The 15,226-nt window shown below is 39.5% G+C and overlaps 1 protein-coding gene across 3 annotated transcripts in view; it reads right to left on the reverse strand.

The window, feature by feature from the left end:
* Window positions 1-2,383: 2,383 nt before the first annotated feature.
* The window catches only part of LOC122871803 (fibronectin type III domain-containing protein 4-like), a 59,314-nt gene continuing 46,471 nt past the window's right edge, over window positions 2,384-15,226 (reverse strand). For all 3 annotated transcript variants that reach the window (XM_044187202.1, XM_044187201.1, XM_044187203.1), the window contains exons 2-7: window positions 14,302-14,417; window positions 9,055-9,156; window positions 7,033-7,135; window positions 6,089-6,178; window positions 5,718-5,884; window positions 2,384-4,865 (exon numbers count right to left, since the gene is read on the reverse strand). In XM_044187202.1, coding sequence (XP_044043137.1) covers window positions 4,824-4,865; window positions 5,718-5,884; window positions 6,089-6,178; window positions 7,033-7,135; window positions 9,055-9,156; window positions 14,302-14,361 — 564 coding nt within the window. In that variant the 5' untranslated portion in view covers window positions 14,362-14,417 and the 3' untranslated portion in view covers window positions 2,384-4,823. The remainder of the gene's footprint in view (window positions 4,866-5,717; window positions 5,885-6,088; window positions 6,179-7,032; window positions 7,136-9,054; window positions 9,157-14,301; window positions 14,418-15,226) is intronic.

The raw sequence follows: 15,226 nt of genomic DNA on the forward strand, positions 1-15,226 counted from the left end.
CTTCCTTTCACACTGCAATCTGCACACTGAGTCATTCCCTTGAATGTTGCTGGCTGTGAGGGATTTTGTGTGGGCTAAGATATGAAATATATCAGCTCTGTCTCTTTGGAAAAGTGGAAATATGTGTTTTGTAACTATATATCACACTGTTTTATTTATTATTATTATTAAGATTCTTGTTGTTTTTAATCTTAGATTTATTTTAGAAGTCCAACATCCAAAGTTTAGTCTCAAAAGCGAGCAGACATGGTAGCTCAATGTGTTAGAAGAGTCAGTAGAAGTGCTGCGGTTAAGGTTTGATCCTCAGGTGACTAAATGACTTTTTTAAGTCCAACACCCAGAGGAAAGACTGAAAAGCTTACAAAATGAAGAGCTCAGTATCTCTGGTCTGGTGGTGCAGGGTGTTTCCTTTTTTTTGTCCAAAGGAAAAAATGAAAAGCTCCAAGAAACAGGGCTGAAGTGACTGAAAAGCGCCAAGAAACCGAGTTCACGTGTCTCCTCAGGTAGCTCGGGGCGATAGAGGTCTACCTGGAGGTCATGAGAATCTGGGTTCGATCCTCATTTGATGATGTGACGTTTTGAAAGCTGATGTTTAAAGGAAAGACTGAAAAGCGCCAAGAAACCGAGTTCACGTGTCTCCTCAGGTAGCTCGGGGTGCCGGAGGCCTGCTTGGCAGTTCTGAGGTTGCGGGTTCGATCCTTATCGAGGCTCAGTGAATTTTGAAGTCTAAAAGCACGAAGCAAAAAGATAAAAGCGCCCGGAGAAAAGGTTCTAATGCGAAAGGGACTCGGTGGCGTGGCGGGTTTGTCCGTGAGGGTTACGGCGGTGCGGTGTCTGGTTCGAATCCTACCCGTTGCCAGTTCCTGGAGCATCAGTGATGTTCACGAAGGGTGGGAGGGAATGGGGGCCGTGTCCCCCCTGGGCCCTTGGTGAGGTAGAAGTAGGGGGTTATAGGATGGTGAACAATGAGCAGCTGAAATAGCACAAACACATTTTACTTTAAACTCTGAAGGCCAATGTGTGATCTGGAAGTCCTTCCTGTGACCTCTGACCCAGGAAGCCCTAAAGCTGCAATTCATGTTCACTGTTGGGTGAACGATGACATTTGCTTATATTCAAATGAACCTGAAATATATGCAGTGCTTTGACAAATATGCTCCTGCAGGGGAAACCCGTGCTCTTTGTGAACAACTGTATATGCTAATAAAGTGGGGGCCCTCCTGGGATGGGGGGCATAGATGACCAGGGGAAAATAAGAGAAAAATTAAATAAGTTTACGTGGAACAAATAAGTCTTCTTAAGTCTATCAGTTTAATTTCTGCACATGGTCTTACGACTCTGTAAAATATGGTAAACATGTAACCACAACAAGCTAGCATAAACAAACAATGTATACTCGTCATTACTCAGTCAAATCTGACATGATACACATATCTTTAGATTCAGTGTGACTTACGCTTCCTGAGAATATCCTTATCTTCGATGTCCATCGTGAGTAAACGTCCATAAATCCGCTTAGAAATCAGAGAAAAAACACGCTCCTTAAAACTGCAGAACTTGCCTGAGAATCATCACGTTTTTAAGATTTCTTCATTTTCACAGTAATCCAATGATAGTTGTTTCTACATATATGGGAGCATTGCAAAGTGGAACTGCTAATAGCTAATTCGGCATACTTTTAATGGTGCCAATATTCCAAAATGTACACAAATATAGGCTAAAATAAACTTGATTTAAGTTGTAGCCCACAGCTAACTCGCTGACACCATGACAACATTTTAGCCTACTTCCTGTTTACATCCTCCAAAGGGAGAGCTGTTGTCCCAAAATTTAGAGGGGGGTCTCGGCAAGAAATGTCAAACGATTCCTTCAAGATATGTAATATCCCTCCGAGAATTTTACCTCTTAAATACCACTGACACTTTTTCTTGATTTGCTATTGGGGGCAGTTCACCCCAAAATCAAAAATACATATTTTGCCTCTTACCTGTATGGTTGTTTTGGTGTGAGTTGCCGAGTTTTAGAGATATCTGCCTTTTTTAAATACTTTTTGAAAAACTCAACAGCAATGTTTCTTTCCAGAAATCATGCCCGGTTACTCGAGATAATCAGCAGACCTTGTTGTGAGCAGTTTCATGTAGGAACTATTGAAAGTCCCTGCATGAAACTGCTCACAACAAATCTATTATTTACTATTTTACTTTTATAGATAGATTATCTATCTATCAATATTCTTGCAGCTTGCAGGCCACAACCTGCATCTGATAGAGTACAGGCGCCATCTGTTGTCCAAACCACAATTTCTGACATCATTTCTTATAAATGTGCCTTCAGGCAGTGCAGTTTATTATTACAGTGGTTGTTACTGTGATACTACTACCACAACAGTTCTTTATTTTTTATTGAAACTGGAGAATACAGAGTCAGAAATTATAATCAGACACCATCTAATTACCATCAAAACTGATGTAATATGGAGCAACACATAATAAAAAAATTACAGTGGAATTTGAAAACAGTCCTGACATTATTACCCATATTTCCTCACCACTGACACAATAATGGTAAAGATCTCTTTACGACTTCTACCTATAATCTTTACACCGAAATATTGTGCAATTCTTCAAACATATTATGGCAGGTCATATTCCTGCAAGATGAACTCACAGTAGTTAATTATGACATTACAGATAAATATATTGTAGTTTTCAATTTACTTTGCATTTCTAAATACATGGACTACAAAATGAAGTGAAGTTTTTGCCATGAAAATGATCACAAAGTGTCAACATCGTACACGCCCCACTTCTTAGTCCATTCTGCTGAAATTCTGTAGCAGTTTTTGCACTGATAGTTTGTAAAAATCAGCATTTTATGTTTGTTTTAACCTTCACTCTAGTGTGGTTTAACTGTAGTACATTCAAGAAAGAGCTGTCAGTGATACTAACCTCATGACCCATAAATTATATGACGTACTGTATGTGAGCAAACGGCTCCCTCTTAAGGCCAAGATCTCTTTTACATCCCATTCATTTATAGAAGGAGGGGGCGAGATGCATTTGCTTCTTGCGAGTTGAACCTGCAGAACGGCAGGACCGGTGTGAGGGGGCGGAAATGACGTCTCATTCAGGAAGTATTGATTGTTGCAGTTTTAGGATGTCCCTATGTGTTTTAACTGCATTGGTCAAAGAACTCATGCAGCAGAGATGCTTGTTTAGATTCAACATTGACGTTTTAGTTAATCTCGTCCCCAACATCAAGAATTCTGGCCATAATTATAATTATGATTCCAGTTTATCACAACATTATTACAACATTTCTATCAGTTAATTGCTGAGATCTCAGCAACATTGCTAAAACTAAGTTTGACAGGACAAGAAACAGTGGGTATATAAAGTGGGAAATGGATCTTTTGTGTTGTAGCCCCACTCTGTTTTACATTAATAAATGCTCCCTAGTGCAGTTTTAATTATTATATTCTGGATTGTATCTGGATGTGATTCTAGTTAAATTACACCAGACCAGTGTGGATAGCTTGTTTAACATTACATTAACATTAAAGTTTGTTTAATGTTCATTGTTCTAATATAAAACACACAGAGTCAGCTTAAGAAAATAACTAAGACAACCTAAAGATATTAAGTTCAGCCAACAACTCTTTAGTTATTTTGACAAAATCTGATAAATAGGCTTGATTTGTAGCTGTTGCATTCTGGAGAATTTTAACTCAAATACAATGCAGGCTGGGAGGTATGCTTATAAGCTAATAATGTTTCTTAACTTAATTTGATGAGTTAAGTGAACAATCAGTGGGACATTTAGTCATTTAGTCAATATTTTATGACTTTAACGCATAATAAAAGTTCTGAAAGTGATACAAATATAAAGTGACCAAATATCTTATTACATAATGGTAAAATTATGAGTTGATTTAATCAAACTGATTATGAAACTTTACAGTGTAAATCCAACGCCGTCATCCCATACATTCGTATATTTGTTTGAATTACACTTAAATTATTAATACTTTTAATTTGACCTATGTACATATTCTAACTACATATAATACTTTTTTAGATGTTAGTACTGTACATCTAATTACTGATTAGGAAATGAAAAATACAGATGAGGTGAAAGCAAAAATGTATAAATTGCACAAAATAGTAGGAATGTAAACAAATGCGCGCACACACACACACACACACACACACACACACACACACACACAGGTCACAACACGCACTCTTGCATTCATGTTAAACCAAAAGTTGTGAGTCTGTTTGGCAACAAATATCAATAAAACACCCTGAAAACCAACATAAAAGCAACATTGCCTGAAACTTGACCTTTTGAAATGACTAATTCATTTGAGGCAGACAGGACTTGGCCGACATGCTGGCAAGACATCGGAGAGAAGGGGAGAAACTGAAATGAAACATCTTTGTACAACAGGAAATGAGTTTGGCTGCAATTCAAAATGTGTCCTGTTGCGCTGAACTCTTCCACATCCACATGAGTTCAAAGCTGCAAGAGGCCAGTGTGCATCTGCTTCCATTAATACTGCAGTCTTCTGCCACTAGAGAGCAGTAGCATTCCACAGTGTGACTCCTCAGCTTCATTTGAATTAGATTTGCATGGAGTGCTTCTTTCTTTGCCCATATTTTACAATAGATTAGACTCCCAGCCAGGTCCATAACTTCTCCATTTGTCATGATAATCCCACTGAAAGTTCCTCAGGCAAATGTTGTTTGCTGTTGCGCATCATCAGCTCCGCCCGTCCTGCGCTGTAAGTTGCAGCTGAGTCCCAACATCCGAACTCTAGTCTAGACTCTAATGATGCTGATGGAGGAGGAGGCTCTGTGAAGCTAGAAGAGAGACAGGACAACAGTGAGCGGGAGCTGTATTCGTAAACACATGAGTCATAAACAGAGAGGGTCACATATATGAACATGACTCATAGGAAGCCAGTGTGTGGGCCATGTTCACATGCGTTGCCACGTGCCTTCATGCACTTAATATACGATGCCTGTCAAAGATTTATTAACTAATCACTGACCTGTGCATGTGTGTGTGAGAGCTTGGCATTTAATGCACAAATCTAACAGGTCCCAACTGCTCCCAATGGGCTCGGTTGAAGTTCTCACTTAATTGTGTTCAGGTGAGGATCTCCTTGTTATCCAGGCAACCTGACATAAAATGAATCATGTATCTATAAAGCTCTGTGAAGCTGAGGGGAGCTGCAGATTCAGCTGATAGTTTTACAATATACAGTACGCTGTAGAAGTCTTGAAGAAGTAACCCATTCATGTGTGATCCTAGCCTTAGTTTCAAGTGTTGTAAGTATTATAAAAATACATTCTGGTGTTGATCTTGCAGGTCCTCAACCCTTTCATTCACGCTCATTGATTTTTTAAAATTGAGCATGTCACTAAACAGATCCACAGCAGCAATGCAGCAAGCGTATGCAGCTAGCTCTCGCTCTCTCTCTGTTTCCAGCCTGGTTGTTTTATATTTAGCCACGATGGCAGCAGCTCTGGTTGCTAGGAGATCCTCTGATGCAACTGCAAAGGCTCTTCAGAAAAAACAAAATACTCCTGGCAGCCAAAGAATGATCATGCATTATAGAGAAGCGCTGCAACAAAATGAAAGCTATGGAGAAGTTTGAAAGGATAAAAGTTTCTTGATGAAGTTCAGGGACTGGAGAAGAAGTTAGTCACCCTGCTGCTGCGTACGGCTCCGTTGTGGTAGATGGGTGAGCTGCCAGCTGAAGCGTTGTAGTAGGTGGAGGTGGCGCGGACCAGCGGCCTCTTGGTTTTGTCCTTGGTGCTGTTGGAGTCGTTGTCTTTTATGATGTCATACTGTCGGCAGAAGAGGGCGATGACGGCTTGGGTGGAGGATGACGGAAGTAGAAAGTAAACACAACGTCAAACACATGAAAGAGAAGCAAAGAGTGTCTTCGTTTGCATGTGTATGTTATTACACTTACATTCGGATTACTCCACATACATCCTTATCTACACACAGTCAAGCGTCCGTACACCCATGCATATAAAACACACACACACACACACACACACCCAGGCCTGACCTGCCCACAGCAGCAGCACAGTGGTGATAATGAGCAGCTCTCCTGTCTGTAACTGAGGAGTCATGCCCAGACCTTCCATCGCTGGTTCATCTGAGGACAAGTGAAGACTCAGCATTGTCAAACTTTATCAACAAGGACAAAAAAAGTCAATCTATACAAAAACTGAAGCATACAAATGACACCTTGTGGTTTCGGGGGGGGGACACTTGGCAGGGAGCCATGACTTCCTAGAGTCTCGTTCATCTTTGTACAGAGTTTCCAGTCTTTATGCTAAGCTAAGCTAACCGGCTGCTGGCTGTAGCTTCAAATTCAGTGTATAGACAGGTGCGTATCTATATTCCCAGGTATGTTCCCCAGCTCAATATCCTCTTAATATGACACATTAAGGAGACCTTTCAAAGGGTCCATCTCCCGTCGTTCTTTTGCAATTTGAACGTAACAATGTCAAGATAGCCCTTACTTATAGGCCTTTGACACAGCACCCTGGGAACATAGGAACATTGGACCGTGGGAACATAGGAACATAGGACCGTGGGAACATAGGAACATAGGACCGTGGGAACATAGGGATGAGCCCGCACAGACATGAAAGTGGTATCGATCATCTCATCTAAATCTCAGCAAGAAAGCCAAGAAGTGTTGAACTATTGCTTTGATGATTATTTAGCTTTGTTAGCAAGGTCAAGAAGGTGGTCGTAGTAGTACAAAGTCTGTTTTTTGTAGAAAACAGGGAAGTGTAGTGGTTTAACTTTTGTGTAAATATGTATTTTTTTACCTCTTTGATTATTCTATTCCTGCTTTTTCCTATTAAAAATGTTAATTTTAAGTAATTAATTGTGAGTCATGGTGTCAAGCAATGTTACTAAGCTATTTACATTTACATCTTGTTTTTTGAAAAACACAAGACTTGCACTTTTTGTGTGTGTGTATGTGGGTCTATTTACGTTGGTCCAGGACTCCGGCTGGATAATGGTCAGTCCTCTCCAGAGTCCTGAAGGGGACGGCACGGCTGGGTTGGCTGTCACCATGCGGCCCAACAGACTGCACCTAAACCCCGAAAAGAAGATAGAGTTTTTTTTAGGTGAAAGCATGAAGTACTCCTCATATTTTAAAGGAAAACACTGGGTACATTCCCAGCTGACATTAACGGAGGATGACATTATGTAACGATGACAAGAAACTGGCTCGCGAGGGTATATTTAGCGAGCAAATGGTGCTTTGGTTTTTGGCCGGGATCCTGAATGATCGCTGAAGGACGAACAGTAAATGTAGAAGCAGGCCGAAAGCTCGGAAGATAACAAAGGGAATATAGATTTGAGCTAATGACTCATTTGGAGACTTTGGCTTTCTTTGGGACATTTTCAGCAACCAAGGAAAGGGAAAATCCACCCTAAAATGAAGCTTGCAAGACAGTTTGATGGTGTATTTCTCATCCAAACAGAACATTGGGATATTTCTAGCGGCTACAGTGGCGTTTGATAACAGAAAATATTAAGTTCAACAATTATATAGGGAGAGAAATCCATCACAGAGGCACAATTACATCCACAAGAGGTCTCAGACGCCTGTCTCCGCCTACGCATTGAACCCAAAGGTGGAATGCAACGAGTCTTCTGTGGAGGTTGTTGCAAGTCATTCCAGGAAAATGACTAACCAAGGCAGAGGAGGGTACAATAAAAAGTTAATTACAACACTTCATCGCAAATAAATCCTTGAATTAATCTAAAAGTATCCAGAGACTTCTCAAATTTTAAAGTTGCAAGTTTGATCTCTGCAAACTGTCCTTGAGCAAAAACACCAAGCCCTAATCTACTAATCCACTCACTCAGGATAATGATATCATTTTTTTTTAATTATTATTATTTTTTTTACCTTCCTCTCCTCTACAGGAAGGTCAGAGGTGAAAAGCCCAAATTTCAGCGCTCCTGGTGCTGGCGAGGCTTCTGTGCATTGCTCAATGACACTTCTGCAGGACATCCGCCTGCTGACGAGCATATTTAACCAGCAGATTGTATTTAACCAGCAGATTGTCCTCCAACTGAAGGACAATCTGTATCAGTCTATTAAGCTGTAATGGACTGATACAGATTATAAAAAGTTTAATAGAGTCACGATGATGGAGTCACTTTAGATATGCCTCCTTCAGGCAGTAGCTGTAGTTTGTGCTGGCTTTTGATTTACGGCACTTTGAGCTATAATAACTAATAGATTTGTCATAAAAAAAGTGTCACCGGTGGATGTTAATTAGACACAGAGAGGAGGTTAATAAAAATAAGAGTTCATTTCTAAAATGCAATTTATCATCAATGAAGTTCCTCAATCTGTAGAAAGTATCTCATTTGTCTTCTTAGTTGTTGTTCATATTACACTATGATGTAGCTGTAAGCAGATTCAAACAGTTAATGAAAGCTTTATAACATAACATGTTGTAGTCATATATAACAATATGTCTTCAAGAGTTTTGAGCATAATGATTAAGATGTTTTATATGGAGACGTTGATGATAAATACATTGGCCAACACTATTCTAACATTTATAAGCAGTATATAAACAATGAGTAAATGGTTGGTAAATGGTTTCACACACACACACACACATTATATATAATTTACGATGTACTACTGTGGTATTGACCATTAATTAGCTGCTTATACACCAGTTATGAATGCTGTCATTAGCACATTCACTTTTGCAAATGGCTTATTAGAAAGTGAAAAATGTGAGTCTTTATTAATGACTTACTAAGATTTATAACTGCAGCCTGAATGGTTTATTGGTAGTTTATTGGATAGTGAGAAGCCCACGACTATTAATTAATGCCAACTTTTATGGTATATTTATGGTATATTAACCATTAATTAAGTTACATGTTATAACTTACAACTTATAAACCTGTAATATAGTAATATATGATCAATAAATGAGACAATTTTTGTGTGTGTGTGTGTGTGCATGTGCATCTCACCTGGACGCTGTAGTGGGTGTCCTCGTCCAGGTCCCACAGCACACACCAGCGGCTGGACGTGTTCACCTCTCGGATGGAGCGCTGCATCAGGCCGTCCTGCCTCTGGAGACACACACACACACAAAGCAATATAAGCACATGTATATTCACACTCATGCACACACTTAGCATGTAAATGGAAGGAATTTTAATTAAATCTTGGGAATCTATCGTTGTATTTGTTTGACTGCTTGGTTCTGCCAGATAATGTGACGCCCTGGAAGAAGTAGGAGTGTAAAAGGGTTAAGACCACTAACCACTACACCATCATGCCCAGTTTAACCGCAAAACTCAATTGTTAAATCTGTTCATTATTATTTCATGATTTCAAGACAGACATTATAAATGCAAAATAAAATCCATGCTGTAACAAGCAGCTTCACCTCATATAAATTCAGCTCAAACACTGACTGTCCCACCGGGGGAAATTAGGTCTGCAGGCAAGGTAACACCAGAAATCATTATTTGGAAGAAACAGAGAAACACATGTACAGGCAGAGATACTCTGCTGGTGCACAAAGCAGCCTTTAAGACCAATCCATGAACAAATATCACCTTCCTGTTTCCTATATGGATAAACTGATTTTCAAATTTCTCGTAAATATTCAGGTTAATTCAGAATGATTTGGGATTTCCTTTGAACATGTTTACAGGTCAGACAGCTTGCTACTTACAGAAAAAAACAAAAAAGTAAAAAAGTAAGTCTTAGTCTGTAGTCTTATTTTGGTATTTAGTACAATATTAGGCAAAAGGCAAAACAGTGAGACCGATTAATTAAAAGTCACTACAGATGGAGACGCGTTAAACCTGCGATAACCAGGTTTGTTTTTTGGCCACTTGGGGGCAGCAGAAACAAACTGTGAACACAACATTCACTTATCGTCACCTTTTAAGTAGATAAGACAAACTTGTTCACAATAGTTGCTTATTTACACATCCAGCAGTTACGGAGCGACATTATCATTCATTTGGAGTCGTGTTTGTGTCCACCTGATGAATGTAAGTCCAATACCAAAATAATGAGCTGAAAGATGCAACTGCAGCGTCGGGTAATATTTCTCAGTAGGTTTGTCAATACGAGCGACCCCTTTCACATACAATTAGGCATTTGATTCATTGTTAATATAAAAATATTGATTATAGCCGCTTTAAGACTTCTTTCTAGACAGAATTATGAAAATAACAGCAGGAATCTTTAAATCTTTTAGTTTTTAGCGCAGGCATCCTGATTTACAGAGGATGTTCAGTCGAGGCCAGAATGACTTCAGCTTTCCTTCGGACCTGTTTATAAGTCAGAAAGCTGGACCTGAACCATCCCGAGCTATCTTACTTAGCACTCAGACAAAATCATAAACATGTACTCTTATCAATCAACCATTCCATAGATACCAAGGCTTTTAAACTTACATATTATTGTATAATAATATACACAACGGCTTAGAATCCAATTCAAAATATATTTTGTTTTCAAGAACTGTACCTCTAGGTCATTCTAATTACCCACCAGCTCAACTTTAGAACAATTTATACAGAGAATATTTTCTAAAATCCATAATCATGGCTTGACATTGAAATGTAAAAGGGTTAACAACTGCTAAGCACGCCATTTATCTTCACAAACTGTGTTGTCCGCTGGATAAAAGTCTATGCAGCCAGTGGTGGGTGTTTAAAATGGGACACAAGTTCACCAGTAAGTAAACGTGGCTGTTAAGCACTAAAAGCTGAGGAAGAGTCAATAAATAGAAGGCTGGCAGGACGCTCGAGGCTCTCCAGATGTCTGAATCACCAGAGACTCAGCAGCAGAGTCAAAGTGGTGTCTTCTGCTCGCCTGGCAGCCCTGTAAGCAACGGGTCAGTGAGGAAGGTTTTATTGTCCCGCGGCACTAAATCACCATAATATACAATATCTTAAAAGGGTTGTTAATCAATACTGACTGACTCAGCTGTGATTTTGAAAGATTCTCAGTTCTTGGAACAAAAAATCCAAATCCACCAAATTAACTGGCATTACAGCAAAAAGGCATTTGTCCTCTACTGTTTACATCTTGTGTATTTGACATCCCAATGTTGCTATATAGTAACTATAACTGAAAAAAATTGTTGTATTATTAGTGTCCTAAATCTATAATCATATTTAGTTAAATTTCAGTGACATGATACTTCATGATGCATAATGTTGTATTTCCATTATTACTACAAAGGTGCATTGGGCTTTACTGCCTTTGACTGAATTTTAATTAATAACAGTAAGTATTAACATATTAAATGTTTGTTTTTGACCCAAAACATTTGCGGAGGTGGTTAAGTACTTTTTTTTCCAGCCCTGAGTTGTGCCTGCAGGCCTACAACCTTAGCCTAGAGGTAAGGAACATTTCATTTTTGCCTCGGTTTCATTTTTGTTTTTTAAATAAATGCCACCATTTTTGCACTTCTGCTGGCCGAGCTGCTTCTTTAACATTCTTTAAAGTTTTCCAGTGCCAAACACCATCAGTCATAAACAGTGCCCTACTATAGGAAGGTGAACTTTTTAAATGAAAGGTTTTGCAGGGTGCTTGATTCCTGTGGCTCTACATGTGTTTATCGCACTTTCCACAAATAAACTCAGTAAGGTATGACAGGAAAAAAACAAGACTTCACCCAGTTTTCTTTTCATCTGGATAGATTTAGCTTTTAGCTTGGTAGGTTATGGTTCAGTTGAGACAAGCTGATGAGACTTTTAAAAAGGTTGCAACCTCAGTAAAATGTGTCTTCTGTGAGGACTGAACCTTAGGTCTACAGGTGAAGACAAAGTTTGGTTACAGAGCTATTTTTAAGTCAGCAGCCTAATGCATTTCAGCAGTGAAGTGCAGCAGATAAACAAATCTCTTCTCTCTTCTTGTCACGAGCTGACAGTTTTCTTCTAGTAGCAGGTTAAGAAACCTCAGAACATGCTTACAGTTTAAAACAGACACTATCTGCAGCCGCAGCATGGATATATTTTTTCAACATCCACCCACATATACACATAAATCATTAATTAGTCTTGTGCATGTCATAGTTTGGGATTTAGGAATCAGAATTAGGATTATTAGGAGTTTGTGCATGTCAGATATACAATCTCAAATGAGGTTACTTCCTCTGTGTGTGTGTGTGTGTTTGAAAGCGCTGTTGCATAATGTGTGAATCTCGGCAGCCGGAGCTCTGGGATTTGGAATAACTTCAGATGAGTGAAGAACCTCTTTGTCTGAGCAGATTCACTCATCCTGCCTCTCCTTCACAAACAGAAGGCTCAGCTTGTTACTGAAAGAAAGTGTATATGAAATAATCTCCCAAAGCAGACTGTATGCGGGTCCAAATTAAGCCTGAGGCCTGACATAGGATCATTGTTGAGTGCAGCACCTTTTATATAACTGCATTTCTTGCGATTTTTTGCCCTTTTGTATATTTTCACCCTCACCCAGAGTTTGATGACTAATAGTAGAAAAAAAGGAGCTCAGTAGATAAAACCTCCTGCATGGATACCCGCTGCATCTACCTGCTCCCATCACCTCCCCTATTAATATTTGAGTAAGGTTTTTACATAAGTGCTTTCTGAGGTTATGGCAGGAGATGTTTTACATCCCCATTCTCTGTTTTCTCGAAAATGCCACGAGGTTGATGAGGCTGAGTCAGACGTGAGGCGACTTAAAAAATGAATAAATAGAGAGAGTTGTTTGGCATCGCTGCCGCCGTGGATGCTCCTCCTGTGAGACAAGTCCCAGCCAAATCATTTCCACTAATGGAGACAACTCCCCCTCAGAGCTCAGCTATGTCTGACTCTCCCTTTGCCAAACTGTGAGTGGTAAAAGCTGATTAGAATGAACCAAGCTGAGTAGTAGCTTGGGTTTCAGGAGATGTGAGACGGACAAAATGATATACTATGTCGAGAATAAATGTGAAATGTCTACTGGTTTCCAACCAGGGCTACTTGGACCCCAGGGATACAGTGGAGTTGCTGGGGGGGAATGTGGACAGATTGAGTAGTTACAGACAATTGTTGTAGTAAAGAGCTAAATTGACAGATAAGCAGTTGAATTGGTTCTCCTAATTATAAATGGTTGAAATAGCTAAATGTATCTGATAAATGGTTAAGTTTTAGCTATATGTACAGTATGAAACAGTTGAAATTGTTATCTAATAGTCATGGATGAATGGTTGAAATGTCCAGATTCTGATATTAAAGATATTCTATCATTCTACCATTTCCAACAATAGGCCTATTTGTCTGCTCTTTCTTGCTAAGTGGATACTTAGAAAGTTCCAGGTCTTCTTTTGGCTGGAAACTTTTGTAATCAGGAGATTTGTATTTTCATTAAAAACTGCCTAAGGCAACCAGCAGCCAGCCTTGACATTAACAAGCCTTTCAGCAAGTGAAATGTTTATGAGCAAATTCCCCTGACATTTCCAAAGACCACACACTGTATAAAAAAATGGACGTAGTGTCCGTGACGTCACCCATAGAGACGCTGTGAAGCTCAAAATGGGCGGCTCCTTAATATAATTTAAACGGGTGAGTTATATAAAAATTCACCCTCACAGTTGTCATGAAGGGGGAAATTAGCTATAGAGACCAGGCTGTAAACATGTTTATTTCTGCTGTAAAGTTGGGAATTTTAACATGGGGGTTAATTGGGATTGACTCGCTTTTGGAGCCAGTCAAGTGACCATTCAAGGAACTGCAGCTTTTGGCACTTCCCCGTTGGCTTCATTTATACGGCCCCGCAGTTTGCCGCTTGTGAATGATGCAGCGTTTTAAAAACCCCTGTGGACAGCAAGAGGGGGGAAAAAGAGAGAGAAAAGAATCCACTCCTCAAGAGATAAAGACGATCACAAAAAATACATCATTCAACTTTGGAATAGCATGGCGGCGATCCAAGTTTTCTGGGTATTCGATTCATAATTTACTGTATTACCATTCAATTTGTATCCCTTCAAAATTAATTGGCCTTCAACCAAATGAGAGCGCAGAGGGAGAAAGGGTTAGAGCAGGGTACATTTGACACAAGACAGATTGACTGAGTTTAATCAGCAGTCTGACAAATTATTTTCCAAGCTTTTTGAGGATTAAATCAATTAAGGAAAATCAATTCTTGAGCTCAGATGCCATGCATGCTCATAGTAAATATTCACATACACACACACACATACACACACATATACACACATATACAGTGATGATACTTCACTGTACCTGCTGTGAAATGGCATATCCAATGACAGTGTCTCCCTGAGGGACGTTCCAGGTCACCATGGCCGAGTGCGCCCTCAGCTGGGTCACCGATACGTTCACCGGGGGTGCTGGCACAGCTGTTCACACACACACACACACACACACACACACACACACACGTTAGGGACGGTCAGTTACACACTTCAGAATCTGCAGATGTAGTTTTCAGAGCATTCATGTCCTGCTGCAGCAAAGAAAACACACAAAGTATTTAAAAGGGCAACAATTTTGGACAAAAAAAATATGCGGCCAGAAGTGTGTGGACACACGAAACATTCCACCCATACGTTTTTCATCACTAAATCGATTTTGAGATAAAACTCAAATTCAGTCCCAGGAAATACACTAAATGTATACACAAAAGTATGTGGACATGACAACATTACACCCATATGTGACTGTTGAACTTTAATTTCAAAACAACAGACATTTGTCTGCTGCTGTAACAACCTCCTCTCTTCTGGTTGTGCAGGCATTTGTATTCAACCACAAGAGCATTGGTGAGGTCAAACACTGATGTTGAACAATATGGCCTGGCTCGTTCCAGTTCATCCCAAAGATGTAGGCCAGTCAAATTCTTCCACAACAAACTGGGAAAACAGTTTCTTTGATTTGATTTCACTTTATCATCACAATATTTTCTGAAATTTGTCTTGCGTCCCAAGATGTAAACTGTTTCAAATACATAACAAAAACACAACATTTAACCAAAACTACAAAACAAATACTGCGAGCATATATTCATGCGAATAAGTGGCTGCAATGCAATCAATTTAATCACTCACTTTTTTCATTGCTTAGTCTTTTCAGGAACACTGAGGCCTACTAACAGTTTGACAAACTGAGGAAAACAAGAGTTCTTTAACCTGTTCAGTCGAGCCTGTGG

Source organism: Siniperca chuatsi, linkage group LG24 (assembly GCF_020085105.1).
Source record: "Siniperca chuatsi isolate FFG_IHB_CAS linkage group LG24, ASM2008510v1, whole genome shotgun sequence".
NCBI lineage: Eukaryota > Metazoa > Chordata > Actinopteri > Centrarchiformes > Sinipercidae > Siniperca > Siniperca chuatsi.